Source organism: Mirounga angustirostris, unplaced genomic scaffold (genome assembly GCF_029215605.1).
Source record: "Mirounga angustirostris isolate CCGP_5_RB_7025 unplaced genomic scaffold, mMirAng1.0.hap1 SCAF_7, whole genome shotgun sequence".
In the NCBI taxonomy this organism is placed as follows: Eukaryota; Metazoa; Chordata; class Mammalia; order Carnivora; family Phocidae; genus Mirounga; species Mirounga angustirostris.
Window position 1 is genome coordinate 147,251,703 of NW_026991715.1, and position 21,287 is coordinate 147,272,989.

The following is a 21,287-nucleotide window of genomic DNA, read 5'->3' on the forward strand; positions in this document are numbered from 1 at the left end:
TACTTGAGGCGGACTCTCTGCATAACACTGGAGTTGCCTCCGTGCATCTCTCTCCTTCTGTCCCTTTGGCTTCCGCCCCCTCTCACTCTGTCTCCTCAGTCACTAGAATGTTTGCCTGGGATTCTCCTTCCGCCACCAGGGTCTGGAAGCCTCATCAAGGTTCTAGGCTGGGCACTTATGGGGCTCACCTCATGTTTCCCCTCACTTGGCCATCACTGTTCTTCATTGCCCTGTGCCCAGTGTTTTAAGAACTGTTGTTCCATACATTTTTTAGTTGTTTTGGAGGGAGAGAGTTCATCCCGATTCTGTTTACTCCATCTTGGTCAGAAGCAGAAGTCATTCTGTGGCCCTCTAATTCTGAATCTGCCATCTCTCTTTTACTTCTCTTCCTTACTGGGTACCATTAAGCTTATTTCCAGGACTTCCTGTCAGTTTTTGCTCTGTTTGCCCCAGTGCCAGGGATCACAGGCCTACTTCTGTGCACTTGCTGGAGCACTTTGGCCCTTTGCAAACACAACTGCATTTCTTCTTTGTTCGTCTTGTGCAGAATGGCTTTCTGTCTCAGCAGGATAACCTTTGATGCTGAAGGAGAACTTGGTAAATGCATGTGAAAACCATGAGTATTCCATATGAGAATGAATTTAGTTCATATATTCAGCTATTGATGAAATGAATTTAAGGGTAACTTTCTTAGTTTGTGCTGAGCACAAGCTATCAAAATTTTGCTTGAGTTGTCACCATCTATTTTACTTTCAACCTATGGAATATAGATATTTCAGTGTTTTTCAAAGGAAGAATAAATAGCAAAACATGGAGCCCCTCTTAACCCCCTAAATTTGTTCCCCAAATTTATGCACATTCCCTCAGAATGCACCTAATTGTGAATTAATTAATATGATTTATACATTCACCAAAAAAATACTATACTCAAGATTGGTAATATAAATTAAATGTGACAAAATTCTGCTCTTGACAAACTTGCAGTCTGTGGGTAAAAGCAGACTTGCAAATAGACACACTTCAATGAAATTCATGCTTCGATTCTGTGAACCAGGCCTGAGGTGACAGTGGCTTGAATTAGGAAAGAACCAGTTCAGATGGGAGGAGAGAATGGACCCCAGAGTCTATTTCTATAGGTACCTCCCAGCTTCTGGGTTAAACTTTTTTTTTTTTTTTTTTAAGATTTCTTTCTTTTTTTATTTGAGAGAGAGAGAGGGTTGGGTAGAGGGAGAGAGAATCTCAGACTCCATGCTCAGCGCGGAACCCGATGCAGGGCTCGATCTCATGACCCTGAGATCATGACCTGAGCTGAAACCAAGAGTCGGACACTCAACTGACTGAGCCACCCAGGCGCCCCTGGATTAAACTTTAAATGTATGGTTCTTTTACTGTTGACTGGGACAGAGAGTACATGGGGACCGTATCTGGAGAATTGTACAAAATTGCTTTAGTAACCCTTGGGATTTTTGGTGCTCTTGACCCTTTATTTATGTTTTGTCCTTGCATCAACTGTTTCCTTAATTCATTTTTATGTTTTTCCAGAAATAATTGGTCCATAACTTTGTGTAAGTTTGAAGTATATCTCATGTTGATTTGATACATTTATATATTGCAAAATGATTGCCACCAGAATATTAACTACCATCCCCATCCCATCACATAATTAAAACATAGTCAAACATTTCTGTTTTGAGGTGAGAACATCTAAGATCTCCTTTCTTAGGTGAGAACATCTAAGATCTCCTTTCTCCTTACTGAATCAGTTACATGATACAGTATTATTAGCTATAATTGCCATGCTATCCATTAGATCCCCAAACTTGTTAACCTCATGCCTGAAAGTTTGTACCCTTTGAACAGTATCTCGCCATTGTCCCCTCCTCTCCAACCCCTGGTAATGACTACACTTTTTATGTTTCTCTGAGTCTGTCCTTTTTAGATTCTACGTAGAAGTGATAGCATGCAGAATTTGTCTTTCTCTGCAAGATTCGTTTCTCTTAGCATAATGTCCTCAAGGTCCATCCAAGTTGTCACAAGGTGGATTTTTTTTTTAATTTAATTTTAAGGTTTTATTTATTTATTTAACAGAGAGAGAGAAAGAGAGAGACAAGCAGGGGCAGCAGGCAGAGGGAGAGAGAGAAGCAGGCTCCCCACCGAGCAAGGAGCCCAGTGCGGGGCTTTATCCCAAGACCCTGAGATCATGACCTCAGCCAAAGGCCGACACTTAACCAACTGAGCCACCTAGGTGCCCCTGGTGGATTTTTTTTTTTTTTAGGTCATTCTCACACGTGAGTTTTGACTCCAAACAAGGCGTTTATGCTCTGTTTCCTCACCCACAAGGCTTTGGAATATCCTTGATTCATTCACGTCCAACCAGCACTTGGGGCCCATGTGCTGTCTTTCATGAACCATCACCCTTTTGGCGGCGGCAGCCCCAGGACAGGGCTGTTCTGCCCCCGTGTTCCATGGTCTGGTGTCCAGCTTGCTCTCTCTGGCTTCTCCCCTCAGAGGCACCAATATGCAGCTTCTGGGTAGAGCAGCCTTCTCCCCGAACATACCTGCTCTTCTTAGATGAGGGTTTGCTGCCCTGACCGCCCTTCAAGTTCATGATGTCACTGGAACACGAGCTGACCGTGGTGGAATTAAAGCTGCAATTTCAACAGATATTTTCCGATGGCCTAAGCTAAACCATGATGAGAGAACCCCTCTGAACATTCCCACTTGCTCTTTCTTTTCTTTGTACAGAAAATATCATTTACTCTTTCCACTTGCTGCAGGGATTTTCAGGGACCAAATAAGAGATTTCCATTCTGGATGGTAATATTGGGCCAGTCTGTTTGCTGAAATAAATTGAATGCAGTACTCAGGTTCTGGGATCACTTCTTTGCTTAAGGATTTTTTCAGTGGCTTGGAGTCAAGAAAAGTGAAATGGGACGGAATATCCGTTAGACTTTGGCTTCCCGGTAGAGTAATAACAACGACTTACATTCCTAGAGCTTCTCATGTTTTACAGAGTGCTTATCTATTAATGATTTCATTTGACCTTCATAACCTTCTTGTGATGTACACAGGAAACATGTGTCATGGGAAAAAGTGGGGACAACCTCCAAGCTTGGGTGCTGTGCTCCCTCACAGATTGCGTGGAGTATCATGACACTGCCCATGTGTGCCTCTAGGAAAATTAGGTTTAAATATAGGATGGCTGACAACCTAGTAACTGTGTTCTTCCTTTGTTCTTCAGGAAAGCCAGAGAATGTTCTAGAATGAAATATATCCAGAGGAAAATAACTTTTATCACTGGCCATTAGCCTAGAGGGCCTCATAAGACCCAAATAATGTAACCTGAGCATAAAAGCCTGGATCTATGGGGAGATTTCCTTCCTTTTTATGATTGAATGGTATATATTATATATTATTACACATTGTAGTGTATATTATATATCATGTTCACACACATACCACATCTTGTTTATCCATTCATCTGTTGATGGACACTTACTTTGTTGCCATACCTTGGCTACTGGGAGTAATGCTGTGATGAACATGGGAGTCACACTAAGATCCTGATTTCAGTTTCTTCAGCTGTATACCTCGAAGTGGAATGGATATTAGTGACCATTGTTACCTAGTATTTTCTAGCAGAATATTAGGCATCCGATATGACAAGTAATAGTAACTGGCTCCCTGAAACTTCTTAGAAAATAATTTCTATCTTTAGCATTAAATGTAATATTGTTCACGTTACATTCAAGTTGGGTAGTTACTGCCGTGGGTCATCAGTACATTGTGGCATCCAGATTCGGCGGAGCCATAGAACTACTTACCATTGAATGAAATCACTTCGTAATTTTGGTCACCGATATAAAACTGTTTGGTCATACCATTTCTTGGCATTTCATAATTTGACATTTTAAATGAATGCATCACAATCAAACCTCAAGAAGCAGGTGAAAAGGGCAGTTCTGAGTCTCAAGGTAAACTTCATACGATGAAAAGACAATGAATGGAAGAACAAACTTTGTTATCAGAGGCTATCTAATAAGCCCACATTGATCTTTATCCTTGAGCTGTGCCCACCTCTGCCCCATTGGACATGTCACCAGCACACAGAGACCAACTCAGCCTCTTGAGCCAGCTTTAAAATATATTTGCTATTCATGTATTTCAAAAATGAAACTTCACCTCCATAGAACAGGTGACATTTCTGGTGTACAGAAGCAAAGAGTCACTGGGAGCATCCTATATTTGTTTCTTAAAATGGGGGATCTTACTGACGAACTTGTTAATGCTTAAGGACCCGCACTTTTTAAGCAGGGGTCCATAAACCGCGTATGTTCTGAGTCGGTTTCAGCAAGGAGCCCTGGACACCTGCCCCACCAGGCTGAAGTGATGAAGGGGAGGACAGTGGCATGTAGCATTTGCAATCTGGGGATGGTGGTGCCATCATGCGGCAAGCCTGGACAAGGGTTTATTGCATTCCTATCGTGTGACCTCCATTTCAAGAGAAAATGAGAGGGCTCACGCGTGTTCTGCCTGGTTTTTCACACGATTGGGTTTATGGCATTCACTGGGGTTATTTTTTTCATTTAAGAGGCAGCATCCAAATAATACCATAATAAAAGATGCTGTAAACAAAGGGAAATGAAGTCATGAATCTTCCTGGTACGTGTTGGTGTGGGGATGAGGTGCATCGGTGTGGGCGGGGAAGGAAATGGCGAGAAGATAAGAAATCAGAGAAGCGGTGGTGACCACTTTCCGTAATTGCTGCTGAAAACCTGTGATGTCACACATAGGAAGAACTCCTGAGTCTTGTTACTTATGGGTATTTTTTTTTTTAATTGGACTACTAGTAAAGAAAAGTAGTTAGAGTAATTAGATTAATGGCAAAATACATATTTTCATAGGCTTCCAAATAGAGCTGGCTGTGTGGACACACATGGCCACTCTCTTTCCTACTGGAAGCACATGACTATCATATTAAAGGAGTATTCTTTCGAAGCATAAACCCACAAGGACAGTTCTTATATGCCTAAGTCCCTGATTGGAGGGGGGATAAATTGGTGACGAAGTCATAGAATCTAAACAACCATCCCCAAAAACTTTAGTGTGCAAGGGACCTGGATAAGAATAGTAGCCCATCACCCTATCCCATCCCTCAGCTGGGGATGGTGTGCCCCTAGTTATGAGTGCAAACGCTGGACTTTGATCTAACCAAAGGAACAGTGTTACTGCATTAAGATGATGAGAGATGGTAAATTTTCATCAATGTTGCTGACACAGGGATAGGGGAGGGAGTAAAGGGCCAAACCCTCTCCTTCCATAATGCACAGTTAATGGATAATGCCTGATCCTTGAAAATTCTGGTTGTTAGATCTAGGGGCTAAACATGCAAATATTTAACTAAAACATATGGGGGATAAGTCAAGCAGAGAAAGTCAATTATCATATGGTTTCATTTATTTGTGGAACATAAGGAATAGCATGGAGGACATTAGGAGAAGGAAGGGAAAAATGAAGGGGGAGAAATCGGAGGGGGAGACGAACCATGAAAGACTATGAACTCCGAGAAACAAACTGAGGGTTCTAGAGGGGAGGGGGGGATGGGTTAGCCTAGTGATGGGTATTAAGGAGGGCATGTATTGAATGGAGCACTGGGTATTATACGCAAACAATGAATCATGGAACACTACATCAAAAACTAATGATGTATGGTGACTAACATAATACAATAAAGTAAAATAAAATAAAATTTAAAAAGTAAATAAAAGATATGGGGGAAAGAATATTTCTCTTTTTCATAAAAAAACCTTAGAGGACTATTTAACAGTTACTTGATATATATGTTTAACACTGATAAAAATCATTTTTAAGGTATGGTTATAATTGGATGTATTATATGTTGTGGGTTTCCCTCTAATGAAACAACCTTTATTGTCCAGTGGAAGAACAAACAGTGCTCTGTCCAAGGTCCAACCTTGTACCCTTCATACATGGCGCTTTTTATGGAGATGCCATGTTTAGAATTCTTGACAAATAAATCTTTAAGAATCTTAATCAGTTCCACACACCCCCCCCCACACACACACCATGCCCCATTTGCCAGACCTTCAAATGTACGCTGCTCAGTAACCGGGATGCTCCCCCCTGTGCTTACAAGGGAGGAATCTGGTGGCGAGGGAAGGGAAGAGAAAGTGAGAAGCGCTGTCCAGGGATTAAGCAGGGAAATGCTGTGAAAACTTACACACTATAAGTTACTACATTTTGTGTGTGTTATTTGGATACTCTACTACTCTAACACTTCCAATCCGTGATCCCAGAGCTTAAAACACTCCTTCATCTCAAGCTGAGTGTTACGTTGTCCAAAATAAAATGTTTTGGTTCCATCATTTTAACTTTAAGCCTTTAAAAAAAAAAAAAACAGTTAAGCTTCACATCGGAATAGTCAACAGTTTGGGTTATTTATCAAGTGAGAGGAAAGTGATTTTTATGGGCTCACCATTCTTATTCACATCCGGTTACATTTATTGTCTCATTCTCCTCGTTGACACAGGAGAAACTGTGCAGGTTCCTTCTGCAGTGGACCCTGGACACTGAACATGCTTTTAAAGGCCCAACTGAACAGCACTGTTTTTCACTTGGTAGAGTAGCAGATGGGTGTCAGCACGTGCGGTTTTAGAGAGCCCCATCTTCCGGTGAAAGAAGGAAGCCCGGGACTCTGTGGATGCTTGCACGATAAGCACATGCCATGCCCTTTCTCGCCCAGGAGTACCAGCCTTGCAACACCAACCCGTGCCCCGAGCTGAAGAAGACCACGCCCTGGACACCCTGGACGCCCGTCAACATCTCAGACAACGGGGGCCACTATGAGCAGCGCTTCCGCTACACTTGCAAAGCCCGCCTGCCTGGTCCAAATCTGCTCGAAGTGGGAAGGCAGAGAATCGAGATGCGGTACTGTTCCAGTGACGGAACCAGCGGCTGCTCCACAGATGGTGAGCATCTACCCCCCCCAACACCGACCCGCTCCCCACAGACGGGCGTTCGATCCCGTCTCTAAGGTCGTAGAAGAGCAAGGGGAGGGGACGTTCTCCTTCTGATTGCTTCTGGTGTCGCAGTCTTTGTGACAGTGAGCCCACTCGTGCAGAACCAGCTGGATAGCAAACGGTGGGAAAGAATTCTATATCGAGGTGGTCCCGTGAATTCAGTCCTCACAATAACACCATATTCTAGAGATCCAGAATAGTTGGTGGGAGATTTATTTAATATCAGGAAATATATTGAGGAAGGCTCAGTGGTCTTCCATCGGTCTTCTCGCCCCCCAAAATGTAAGCTACAAATAAGCTTTTACTTTCATTCTTCCCCAAGCTGGACCAAGACAAAGAAAGGGCGTCTGTCTGTAGAAGGATCTTTCTGCTTAAAAGTTCAGCCTGTGAGAATCCTTTCATAGTCTTTGAAATTGCTCTGTCCTTTTAATCCCTTCCATACCATATTAATAACGTAGGGAGAGCTCTAAGGTAGACCAGGAGATGCACCCTCTGCCTGGTCCTGCGGCGTAGTGGGCGTCTCTCCTCCGACAATTCACTTGCTCGCCCTGGAGCTCAGCCGTCTCTACTGCAGGAGAGGGGGTGAGCCTGGTCATCCCCAAAAATCTTCACTTCTGCTTTCTTCCTCATCTCTTCTGTCTCTCCCATCTACTTTAACAAGATCTGTCCAATTCTAAAAAGAAGATAGGTTTTCACAGATGGTTCTCAGAGCACGATGTGTTGAGAACGGTGATAGTTCTATCGTGCACTAGACCACTGGGAACATTTCTCGGCACGTTTGTGTTTATATTTCCACATTATTCTGACAACATGAATGTGACCTAGAAAATACAGTCACCATCAGTGTTGCTTTTCGAGAAGCCTCCTTGGACCGAGAGTGGGTGGCCTTGATGAACCACAGAGGTAGTAAGCCACCGTGTTGGGCTGCCACGGGTAGGATAAATTCGTGGGGGTGTGATAGATGTCCTCCTGCCTCCTCCAGTACCCACGTGTCACTGATCTCTCTGCCTCCCCTGGGGAGAGCTGCTGCTTGGAGGCCTGGCCGTTGCCTTCAAGAGCCCCTCCTCATCGTAGGTCCTGACATTAACCATCTCCTGACCTCAAACCATTCTGCCCACTGTAGTTCAGCAACTGTATATAGGCTTGTTCGTCATTTCTTTAAAAAAATAAGTCTACTTAGTGAAAAATCTTCTGTGACTAGGTCTACAATTTCAATAAAGTGAACACCTATACATGCAGAAAATCAAGCAAAATGATCTTCGCTCCTACTAATTTTGTAAAATCCTGCTTTAGTAAGAAGAAAAGACATATATATGCTGGAATACCAAGAGGGAACCAGGACCCATTGTAAAGATCTACATTCTGCAAGGGACGATCTTCTGATCTCACATTGGAATAGTGACATAAAATACAAAATTCCCAGTTAAAGATGAATTTCAGATACTTCTCAGAATTTTTTAGTATGAGCATGCCCCATGGATCTGTTTTAGGATAAGTATGCCCCATGCAATATTTGGGACATACTTACCGAGAATATGATTTGTTGTTCATCTGAAATTCAGATTTAACCAGGCTTGCTCTATTTTATTTGCAAATTCTGGCAGCCCTGTCTCCAATTCATGCACTTAACTTTCTTATTTCAGAGCAGGCGGTGAACTGTTATTTCTTACGACATCAAGGTAAAAAAGAGACAATGAGCGGCAGTGTTTCCCTGCACAGGAATGTCATTGTCTTTTCTGAACATATCTTTTTTTACCCTTTTTTTTTTTGAAGATTTTATTTATTTATTTCAGACAGAAAGAGCATCCATGAGCAGGGGGAGGGGCAGAGGCAGAGGGAAATGCAGATTCCACCCTGAGGAGAGAGCCTGACATGGGGCTCCATCCCAGGACACTGAGATCTGAGCCAAAGGTAGACGCTTACCCAACTGAGCCACCCAGGCGCCCCAATTTACCCTTTTATTCTCAGATACATACAAGACCAAAGCTGATGTTTGTTTTCAATGATAGTAATATAAACTAAGAAAAAGTTTGATATACATTTATAAAAGATATCCCATATTTCCTCCAAAAGTATATCATGGGCAAGGCGTAAAAAATACTTCATCTTGGGCGCCTGGGTGGCTCAGTCGGTTAAGCGACTGCCTTTGGCTTAGGTCATGATCCTGGAGTCCTGGGATCGAGTCCCACATCGGGCTCCCTGCTCGGCGGGGAGTCTGCTTCTCCCTCTGACCCTCCCCCCTCTCATGTGCTCTCTCTCATTCTCTCTCTCAAATAAATAAATAAAATCTTTAAAAAAAAAAAAAACTTCATCTTTCTTGTGTCTTAAGGGCTTCAAGTTCTAATGACCATCCACACGTTTTGGTATTGACATCTTGAAAATACAAAATTGGACTTCTTTGCCTCCAACCACACAAAATGAGGCTGACTTGTGCATAGCTGTTCTGTATTGATTAACCACAAAGTATTGGTTCATCACAGAAAGACATTTCAAATCCATTTTCTCTAAAGAGCATCCTACCGAGGTTTCTGAGCCGGAGTTTTTAAGTAAACAGCGAAGGAGCTCAGCAGTGGACAGGACTCTTGCTGTATTTGCCTTTTCGCACTTCTCCAGAACTTCATGGCATACTTTGAGAGGTTTTGTTTTGTTTTGTTTTTTAAGATTTTATTTATTTATTTGAGAGAGAGAGAGGGAGAGAGAGCATGAACGGGGAGGGGAGGGGCAGAGGGAAAGGGAGACACAGAGTCCCTGCTGAGCAGGGAGCCCAATATGGGGCTCGATCCCAGGACCGTGGGATCGTGACCTGAGCCGAAGGCAGACGCTTAACCGACTGAGCCACCCAGGCATCCCGAGAGTTTTCTGTTAAAACCTGAGTCACATTGCCAGCATTTGAGAGCATTAGAGTATTTGTTGATATTGTAAGTGAGTGGCCATTTTCATCAAAGCGAACAGGACTTTTGGCTGTGCCTAATTAGTTAAATGACTTAGCAAGCGTAGAGCGCTCAGAGCAGACCAGACACACGGGACGTGTCCAGAGCCTGTTCCTTCCAAGACAGCTCCAGCTGCTGCTGCTTCTGCCGCCACATATGTGGTGGAGACACAGCTGCGAGTAAGCGGGCTCTGAACTTCTGGGGGCGAGTGCCACTGGGCACCGTCGTTCAGGGATGTGTTCGGTTCCGAGTCCTGAGCTCTGCCCCCTGCGGGGTTCCGGACAGACACCTGTCTCTGTGGCCTGGGATTCCAAAGTGGTGAACTCTGCCTCTTCCACCAGCCTGAATTCACTGTGGAAAGGCTCACAGGTTGAGGGACAGGTTTAGAAAACTGTCGGAACCGTGCTTTCCTCTCTGCAGATCGATGTCCCCAGTGGTGAGCATCACCTCGTTCTGTACGGCACGGTTTGCTCTAGAATTCCCAAGAGAAGTGAGAAAGTTGTGTTTTCTATGTAAGAAGTTTCTCAGAAAAACGAGTGGCCTACAAACCTAAGACCTATTGCATAAGTATGTGACCGCATTTACCAGTCAAGTGCTGCGTTGCATCCTATGTAAGAGCCACCGCAGAGAAGGAAGCCTGAGTTATGGAAGATTAGCATTCACCTGCAGTTCTTTCTTCTGAAGTAGAAAAAGTATTCCACTGATTTGGGGGATGCAGTTACAGAATGAAGCCGGCAGCTGAGAGACAGGGAAGGTTAGCTGGGACTCTGGTTACTCTCAGAACTTCTAACAGCCACTCGCGGGCCGCTTCGTTGGCAGGACTTTCTGGTGACTTCCTGCGCGCTGGGAGGTACTCTGCCCACACCGTCAACGGGGCGTGGTCAGCCTGGACGTCGTGGTCACAGTGCAGCCGCGACTGTAACAGGGGCATTCGGCACCGGAAGCGTGTTTGCAACAACCCCGAGCCCAAGTATGGGGGCATGCCGTGCCTGGGCCCATCCCTGGAATACCAGGAGTGCAACATTTTGCCCTGCCCAGGTGAGTGGATCGAGTACTCTGGAAAACATCTGGAAGTTCAAGGGCCTTAGACGACCTTCTAATTTAGGGAGGCTTGCTTGACTTCCCTGCCTTTATGCTTGAGATTAAATATATGAAAAGTCACAGATTACATTTTCTAAACTGCCTTGGTAAAAAGACAGCTATATAACCCAGGCTGGGTTATATTCATTTATTTCTCCTGATTTTAAAGAAACTAAAACATTCTCGTGCACCCCCATGAGGCTCCAGGGCCCTCGGCACCGTGCCTGACGGAGCAGGGGGCCCTGCGGCCCTGGCCTGAAGAGATGTGTCGTGTCCTTGAAACTGGAGGCTGGCCTCCTCCCAAACTGTTGGGACCAGCCCTCCCTTCATACCACAGATTCCTCCTCCAGGGTGACGGGTATCAAGAGTGACCCACCAGGGGCCTGCCAAGCCAGCCCCTCGTGTCCTCAGTCAGCAGGGTTCCGTTTTGTCCTGAGTTCAGTCCTCTAAACACACACTCTTCTCTCTTGGAGGCTGACAGAGGCTGTGTTGTTGGGGTCTTCCTCCTGAGACCTGGCATTTCATTCCACGGAGTTCCCAAATGAGCACAGCGTTAGTAAATGAGCTTAAGGAGCCTCCGTCTTCCTGGACAGGACGTTGCGTGCGGACGCAGTCCTGAGGCTGGCTGTCGTAGTCAGTGCGCTAGCCCTCTCTGTGCTCCTCCTGCCGAGCTCTGGGGACAGCCCCGGCACCTGACTCCCTCCCACCTGACCTTCCCATAACCAGAGGCTCCTTCGTCGGTGCCTCACGGCCACCCAAGCGCTGTCTACGACTCTGCAGGTTGCCTCTGACTCTGCCCCACGAAGGTTCCAGAACCGCAGGGACTTCCTTGACAGTCCCGCTCAGTGCAGCGCCCCCAGCGCCCCGCACAGGCCTGACACACATGAAACAGCCGTCAGTGATCGTTCACCCACCAGTTCACCTCAAATAAAAACAGCCACCAGGTCACGTTAAGGAGTGTCTCTGAGATGGCCCTGGGTCTTGCACTCAAGGACCAAAGTGGCATCCAAGCATTTGGAGGAGTCTGCATGTTCTGCTGACAGCAATGAGGACTCATGTCTGGAGCCTGGGGAGGCGAGGGTAGATGGAGGGATCCTGACGTTCCCTTGTCGCCCTCCCTGTTCAGTTTATAACACAGAGCTTAATCTAATGATGTCACCAACGAACTCTCTCCCAGTGCCAGGGAGGAATCCTACTCTCTGTGCTGGGGCTGTGGGAAAGAACTGGCTCTGTGACCTTTCCCACCCCCTCAGCATCACTTGGCCGGGAGAGCCAAGCTGTTGGAGGGAAGAATCTCCTGAGGCTGGAGAAGTTCAGACAGAGTCAGCCCAGAGGGAGTAGAGCAACCATGGGAGCAGGGGCGTTACTGGGCTCCTCCTCCTCAAAGCTGAGAACTAGGTATTTTCAGTTTAATATACATTTATTCATCCATCCATCCAACTGTCCGTCCACCAATTCACACACCACCCATCCATCCATCATCCATCCACCCATCCATTCATCCATTAATCCACCCATCATCCATTCATCCTCACACCCATTCATCCATCATCCATCCATCTATCCATCCACTATCTATTCATCCACTAATTCATCCACCACCCACCCATCCATCATGCATTCACCCATCTATTCATCCCAATCCAACCATCACCATTCATCCACCTACCCATCCATCCGTCCATCCTTCCACCTATCTATCCATCCACCAATTCACTCACCACCCATCCACCAGTTCACCTACCACCCACCCATCCATCCATCTATCCATCCATCATCTATCCATCACCCATCCATCCATCTATTCATCCATTCACCCATCCAACAAATACTCACTGAGCACTGCCGCAAGCCAGTTCCTTGCTTAAGGAACTCGGAAACTTATTTGTACCTACTGACAAAGATGCTGTGCTCACAGGTTTCTGTACCTTTAAAAACACCGTACCTGGTGTTTGGAATGATCCCCACCCCCACTCCCCATCCCTGCTCCTCTCTTTGGCCAATTCCTGTCTGTCCCTCGGGACTCAGCTCAGGGGTGGCCTGATTGGGGTAGCTGCCATGACTCCAGCTCAATGGGTCCTTGGCTGATGTAGCTACTACATCTGGTCACTAACCCGATCACCAGTGGCCATCCTGGGTTGACATTATTCATAGGATGCCTCCTCATGAACTCTATGTTCCTTTCTGACCTGGACCATATCACTGCATCCATGTGTACCCTGTGAATGGCACACAGTGGGCGATCCAAAAATGTTTGCTGACAAAGTTGAATGAAGGAAGGAAGGAAGGAAGACCAAGTAACCCAGTGCTTGGTCTTTCTTCACTTTTTTTTTTTTATTATTATTATGTTATGTTAGTCACCATATATTACATCACTAGTTTTTGATGTAGTGTTCCATGATTCATTGTCTGCGTATAACACCCAGTGCTCCATGCAGTACGTGCCCTCTTTAATACCCATCACTGGGCTAACCCATCCCCCCACCCCCTTCCCTCTAGAAACCTCAGTTTGTTTCTCAGAGTCCATAGTCTCTCATGGTTCGTCTCCCCCTCTGATTTCCCCCCTCCATTTTTCCCTTCCTGCTATCGTCTTCTTTTTTTGTTTTTAACACATAATGTATTATTTATTTCAGAGGTACAGGTCTGTCTGTGATTCACAGAGGTACAGGTCTGTGATTCATCACACAATTCACAGTGCTCACCATAACACATACCCTCCCCAATGTCTATCACCCAGCCACCCCATCCCTCCCACCACCCACCGCTCCAGCAACCCTCAGTTTGTTTCCTGAGATTAAGAATGCCTCATATCAGTCTTCACTCCTCTTTTTCAATCCATGTTTGTTTTCAGAACTAAGGATTCCAGACCTTGGCCTACGAAGGTGGAGACAACAGGTAGTTCTTTGTTACTGAATAATATTCAAGTTTAAGTAACATTATGGGAGCCATAATATGAGGCAGGAGGGACACTGAGTGACAGTCTAACGGAGGGACAGACTCTGAATGAAAATGATGACTTGGGTGTGTGTCCTGTAGATAACGTGATTCCCCTCTGGGGAAACAGTGTCATATACACCCATGTCCTGGAGGACTGTGAAGGCAGGACTTTATATCTCTCGACAGCCCCCAGGATGCCTGACACGGGCCTGACACTCAGACATTAATGATTTCATTTTGCTCTGCTCTTCAGATTGCTGGTAATCGTAATTCTGGGGCCGTCATTCTTGTTTTGCTGTGGCGGGTGGAGCAGTCAGTCAGAATAAGAACTCTCATCCTCTTCCATCAGGTGTACCTAATCTATGAATTTCATTTGATCCACAATAATCCCCTTCAATTAATTGCCTTGATCCTTGCAGGAAACATGAATCTGAGCTTTTGCATATTTGTCTGATTTTCCTCTGAACTGGTCTTTCTGGGCCAGGAAGAGATTCCCGTAGGAATTGCAGTGATGTGGCCGGAATTACACGAAGCCCTAAACGGTGCCTGGTCCTGGGCTCAGCCTGCTGGTCCTGCCCCCCCCCCCGCCCCACCACGCATTGCCTCTGCTCCCTCGGGACCCCTCTGGTTCCATCCCGCATTCTAGAACACCCCCCATGGTGGTGGTGAGGACAAGAAGCAATACCGAGTGGGTTATTATTTCCACTAGTATGGTGATTGTGTTAGCCCAGCATCGTTTACTCAGCAGGCTAGGAAGCCTTCAGGTGCCTCACGTGGAGGCTACATTTGTTTTCTTTCCTTGGCTCCCAAGTTCCTGTTTCCCTACCAGGTTCTGCAGGCTCCTAGCAGTGAAGGCTATGGCGTGAAGCTTTTTCATACTCTGTAATTTCTATTTTGGAAATACTTTAGTCTTCCTAATATGAAATGTTACTTCAATACTCATTATCATTTTTTATCCAGTCCAAAGCACCGTCCCCCTTGCATCCAGAGTCCGTGCTCCGAGAAGGTGGAGATCTGTGATGGAAGCACAAGGTTGAGGTGGCAGGAAGTGAGGAGTGGGGTCGAACTGGTCTGGGGTGTCTGGTGATTACAGAACAGGGCAACTGCCTGATGGAGTAAAGTGGCTGGAATTTTCCTCTGATTTCCCTTTGGACTGGAAGCATCTCTTTCCCCAGTTGAGTATATCCCTTAGGACAATGAAGTTGCAGTTGAACTTGGTAGAGGTATTTGTGAGCTTATGGTTGAAACTGGCAAGTGGGAATGTTTTAGCAACTGGGTTCTATTCCAAATGCTCCCTCAAACTGCTCGCATTTCGAACAAGAACTACATTCTATTAAGCAACAAACAGTTCTGTGCCAGGGGAATTTTTTGTGATACCAAGAGGACAGTTGGTGTGAATTGGGTGGGTAGCATTTATTAGACTAGATGAGATAATACTTGGAATGTTAGTTGAAATGTGGATAGGAATGAATACTATTTGAAATATCAAAAGATAGTTTCTAGACATCAGTTTATCAGCCTCCTGGTGTGTGACTGTTAGGACTCCATGATTATAACATGATTATGGATGAAAAAATGAATCTTTGGGTTTTAAAAATTTTTTTTATTGTAGTAAGAATAGTTAACATGAGAGCCACCCTGTTAACAAATCTCTATTTTTTTAAAATTTATTTATTTACTTGGGGCGGGGGGAGAGGGAGAGAGAGAATCCCAAGCAGAGTCCCCACTGAGCTCGGAGCCCAACAGGGAGCTGGATCTCATGACCCCAAGATCATAACCTGAGCCGAAACCAAGAGTCAGATGCTCAATGGACTGAGCCACCCAAGGGCCCCTATAAACAAAACTTTACATGCACAAGACAGGACTGTAACCTAGAGACACAGTGTTGCACAGAAGGCTATGTGGGCTTTCGTGAATAATACTGCAATGGACATGGGAGCGTAGATATCTTTTTGAGATCTTGATTTCAATTCTTTTGGATATCTGTATCCAGAAGTGGGATAGCTGGATCATACAGTAGTTCTGTTTTTAATTTTTTCAAGAACCACCATAGTGCTTTCCCTAGCAACTGCACCAGTTTGCTTTTGCCCCAGCAGTGGGCAAAGGTTCCAATTTCTCCAAATCCTCACCAACATTTTTATCTATTGTTCCCTATTGTTTTTCTTTTTATAACCTCCATCCTGGCAGGTGTAAAGTGATGTCTCATTGTGGTTTCGAATTGCATTTCATGGATAATTAGTGATGTTGAGCATTGTTAAACATACCTGTTGGCCACCGGTCTGGAAGTCTACCATGAGATACAAAAGTGAAGAATCCTCAGATCCCGTGGTTGGTTCTATCTGAGTCAGGTTCTAGCACCGTTTAGATGAGGCACTAGACCCTTCTGAGCTCCAGATTGTCTTGTGCACATTCAGACACCCAAGCTCTTTGACACCTGTTATTCTAAGGCACTATGACGTATGGGCACCTTCTTCTTGGGTGTGCAAACATACGCACTAGAGACCAAGCTTCAGCTCAGGTTACAGACAGAGAAAAACTGGCAGCAAGCATCCCCCCAGTAAGAATAGATGCAGAAGAGGATTTTTGGAACTTGTACAATTCTGCCTCCTACCAGTGGCAGATAACTGACTGGTTCCCGCTTACTTCCCGATCCACCTTACTGCCTGTTAGGGAAAACGTATAAACTTCGGAATCACAAAGTTCCCAGTTAGGTCACAAACCCACTTTAACATGGGGTTCAAATGTTTTGTTTCTGTTTTGTTTTTACTTTTTTGCAGATAAAAAATATCATAAAAGTGAAATTCCTGCTCATGTTTCTCAAAAATACTTTCTTTTTACCTATGCTTATATCTAAAGAAAAATATTACTCCACAAAGATGCATTAAATCATGCTGGGTGTATTAAAATGCAAACGATGTGATTCTACCCAAAACAACCTTGAACAGCTTTGGCATTGCTTCTCATGATTGCTTCTGGGTTTTTTTGGTTTTTTTTTTAAGATTTTATTTATTTATTTGCGCACGCGCGAGAGAGAGCACGAACAGGGGGAAGGGCAGAGGGACAAGCAGATTCCCCACTGAGTGCAGAGCCCCACACGGGGCTCGATCCCAGGACCTGAGATCATGACTTGAGCTGAAGGCAGCTCTTAACCGACTGAGCCACCCAGGTGCCCCATTCTGTTTTCTTTTTATGTAGGATACAGAGAAAATAAACTGTGCAAATCTGTACATATGGTAATAGTGAGTCTCTCATCGGGTTTTTATTGTCCCTAGCTGTGGTGATGGCTATTCTTGCCCATTTTTGATGAGTCTAATGCTGGGTCGACAGAGTCCTGCAGCTTTGCTCTGGGGCTGGCTAGCAAGAGGGAGCACCATTCAGGAGTTAGATAAATAACAGGTCGGATATGACAGTATCAGGGACCACCGCAGCCAGCGTGACGGGCCAGTTTTAGCAACATCAGCTGACGCAGGACGAGCACCGAGGTCCTACATCTGGGCGGGCCGTGGATGCCAGCGCTCAGGAGGCCCGTGTGCAGGTATCAGGAGCCCGGATGGGGGCAAATGAGGGACATGCTCTGGGTTACCAACAGTCACGGAACCAGTCGTGCCTCATGTCCACATTGTAAAACTCTCCTCCATAATCATCTGGCTGTGGATATTGGGATTCGTCTCCTTAGTCCTTGCTATAAACGCACTGCCAAGTCAATGCAGTTCATGCTCAGTTTGGTGGTTTGGCAGCTTTGTCTCTGGAGCACCCTTCACGGTTCCTCCGGAACCTGTTAGCTTTTCTCAAAACCCCCCGTCGTCGAGCACATTGTAATCCAGGTAGGAAGGAAGCCCGTGACTGCAGCTGCTGACCCTTGGCTCTAGGTAGCTTCTGGGGTTAGCAAAGTGAGAGAGAGCTAGCAGGCCTTCGCATGAATGACTACAGAACGTGGCTCATGGTCCTCCCCGGGGACTGGGACTTTGTGTTACATACGTAGCACTCGGCTTTCTTCATGCTTGCCTGTTACAGGTTTAGAAATATTGTCTGAAAGAACAAGTAAGAGGCACCGAGAAAGCATAGGGAGAAATATGCAAAACTGGTTTCCTCAGCAGGAGGACGAGCCCAGACAGCCCCGTGAGCGGCCAGGGGGCGCACCAGTGCCTTCCTGCAAGGCACGTTCCATCCGCGGCCGCATCAGATTGGTCAGAGCGGGATTTCAGAAGTGTTGTGACTTTGTGTCCCTTCCCAGTGGATGGCGTCTGGTCCTGCTGGTCTCCGTGGTCAAAATGCTCGGCCACGTGTGGCGGTGGGCACTACATGAGGACCCGCTCGTGCACAAACCCAGCCCCAGCCTACGGAGGAGACATCTGCCTGGGCCTGCACACGGAGGAGGCGCTCTGCAACACGCAGCCCTGCCCGGGTAAGCGGCCTGCCTGACTGCCCGACTCGGGGCTCAACCCGCCCCTTCCCTCCCTTGATTTGCAAACGGTGAAAGTGATGAGACCCCATGAGAGCAAACAGCGAAAGAAGGGAACACCTCAGTCCCGCACTATTATCCTTGCAGTGACGTCATAGCACATTGTTCCGCAGGAGAAAAAAACAGTTCTCACCGTGCCATAGTTTCTCAACTAGTAACAGACACGGGTCATCACAGTGCATTATTAAAAGGTTTAACCTGGTAATGGGATCTGAAAATCAGGTTGGGGAGCAAGGAGAGCCCTTGTGAAGGACTTGGCCTCCGGTCCAGGAGTCGGGGGGATCCAAGCTCCGAGGCTGGCTAACACAGATGCTCAGTGGGTACACTGCGGCAGCATCCTCGTCCAATAATCTGTTTTGTCCTGACGTGTGGAGGCCGCTTGGAATGGAAATGAGACACCCTCTTCTGAGTCTAACTTTGACATTGAAACACCCATACTTTTAATTTTTTTACTTGCTCCTGCAGATCTTTCTGGAAGGTTCCATTTATATTGAAAAGTGCCTAGAAACCAGATTCTCACAGTCATCCCCAAACCTCGTACTTTACACGTTTATTTTTTTTTAATTTTATTATGTTATGTTAGTCACCACACAGTACATCATTGTTTTTTTTTTTTTTAATTTTTTTTTTTTTAAAGATTTTATTTATTTATTTGACACAGAGAGAGAGATAGCGAGAGAGGGAACACAAGCAGGGGGTGTGGGAGAGGGAGAAGCAGGCTTCCTGGAGAGCGGGGAGCCCGATGTGGGGCTCGATCCCAGGACCCTGGGATCATGACCTGAGCCGAAGGCAGATGCTTAACAACTGAGCCACCCAGGCGCCCCCATCATTGGTTTTTGATGTAGTGATCCACGATCCATTGTTTTCGTATAACACCCAGTGCTCCATGCAGTACGTGCCCTCCTTAATACCCATCACCGGGCTAACCAATCCCCCCTTCCCCCCTCCCCTCTAAAACCCTGTTTGTCCTTCAGAGTCCATATTCTGTCATAGTTCATCACTCCCTCCAATTCCCCCCCCCATTTTTCCCTTCCTTCTCCTAATGTCCTCCATGCTATTCCTTATGTTCCACAAATAAGTGAAACCATATGATAATTGACTTTCTCTGCTTGACTTCTTTCACTTAGCATAATCTCCTCCAGTCCCATCCATGTTGATGTAAAAGTTGGGTATTCATCCTTTCTGATGGCTGAGCAATATTCCATTGTATATATGGGCCACATCTTCTTTATCCATTCATCTGTTGAAGGGCATCTCGGCTCTTTCCACAGTTTGGCTATTGTGGACGTTGCTGCTGTGAACATTGGGGTGCATATGGCCCTTGTTTTCACTACATCTGTGTCTTTGGGGTAAATACCCAGGAGTGCAATTGCTGGGTCATAGGGTAGCTCTATTTTTAAATTTTTGAGGAACCTCCACACTGTTTTCCAAAGTGGCTGTACCAACTTGCATTCCCACCAACAGTGTGAGAGGGTTCCCCTTTCTCCACAACCTCTCTCAAAGTGGACGGAAGACCTCAGTGTGAGACAGGAATCCATCAAAATCCTAGAGGAGAACATAGGCAGTAACCCCTTTGACATTGCCCACTTTACACGTTTTTAAGGAAAAATGTAACCTCTTTACCGTGGATCCAGGCACATGTTTGATTTCCAGATTTTCCCTGTAATGCAGAGATGATGCTGAAATTTAAGAAGAAGAAAAAATCAAACTGCATTAAAAAATACCTTTTTAATTTGTTCAGTATTTCCAAATAATACTGAGAGCACATTTTTTTGACCTCCTTACTTAAAATATGAGTGTTGTTTTCTTTTCACACGTCCGTAAGCCTGGGTGAAGTTAATGAATCCTAGCAAATTTTCCACTTCAGGGTGACGTGTCCTTAGATCACTCAGCTCTGGGCCTTAACCCCAGACTCGTGCCCTGATCTTAGGCACATAGGCAGCACTAAACCTGGGATAAAATAAATTCTACGTCAGGTACTGCCTGACATTGGTACATCGACTGCAGGACTGTGTTTGTAGCAGAAGGGAAGGTGCTCATAGTAGCTGCAAGCCCCTCTCAGCGACCTGGTCTCTCTCGTTCACGCACCGTCCTTTCTCTTGCCCGAGCTCTGAGGCCTGTAGGAATTTTGGCAGGAAAGGGTTTGAGGACTGCTCTTCACGGAGGGGCATTGCCCTGTGGGAAATGGGGTCTGCACTAAAGATTTCTCTCCCCTGACCACAGACTGTCTCTGCACAGCTGGACCTCATGAATTAGTGTATTGTGTGTCCAATTCCAATGACTTTAAAACACTAAAATAACATGGATTTTAGAAAAGCGCTTTTGCTCAAAGGTCTACAAGCTCTTTTATTCCAGCCCATGTGTAATTTATTTACTGGGGTGCTCAGAGGATACGTGTCCATCTTATTTATACACAGCCCCATTACAAATGTAATATGAAGGGGCGCCTGGGTGGCTCAGTCGTTAAGCATCTATCTGCCTTCAGCTCAGGTCATGATTCCAGGTCCTGGGATCGAGCCCCGCATCGGGCTCCCTGCTTGGCGGGAAGCCTGCTTCTCCCTCTCCCACTCCCCCTGCTTGTATTCCCTCTCTCGCTGTGTCTCTCTCTGTCAAATAAATAAATAAAATCTTAAAAAAAAAATGTAATATGAAAATTTAAAGTCACGTGTGTGACCTGTGGTGCTTCCAGGTGGGTTGATCTCAGGGGCATCGTTGTCACATGTCCAGGTGGGTTGATCTCAGGGGCATCGTTGTCACATGTCACATGTCCTGTCACATGTCCAGGTGGGTTGATCTCAGGGGCATTGTTGTCACATGTCCTGTCTTCCGGTCATTGCA

General features: G+C 45.7%; 1 protein-coding gene across 5 annotated transcripts in view; it reads left to right on the forward strand.

Moving 5' to 3' along the window:
* SEMA5A (semaphorin 5A) overlaps positions 1-21,287 on the forward strand; it is a 472,196-nt gene that overhangs the window by 433,919 nt on the left and 16,990 nt on the right. For all 5 annotated transcript variants that reach the window (XM_045863616.3, XM_064596872.1, XM_064596869.1 and 2 more), the window contains exons 17-19: positions 6,764-6,989; positions 10,790-11,008; positions 18,222-18,392. In XM_045863616.3, coding sequence (XP_045719572.1) covers positions 6,764-6,989; positions 10,790-11,008; positions 18,222-18,392 — 616 coding nt within the window. The remainder of the gene's footprint in view (positions 1-6,763; positions 6,990-10,789; positions 11,009-18,221; positions 18,393-21,287) is intronic.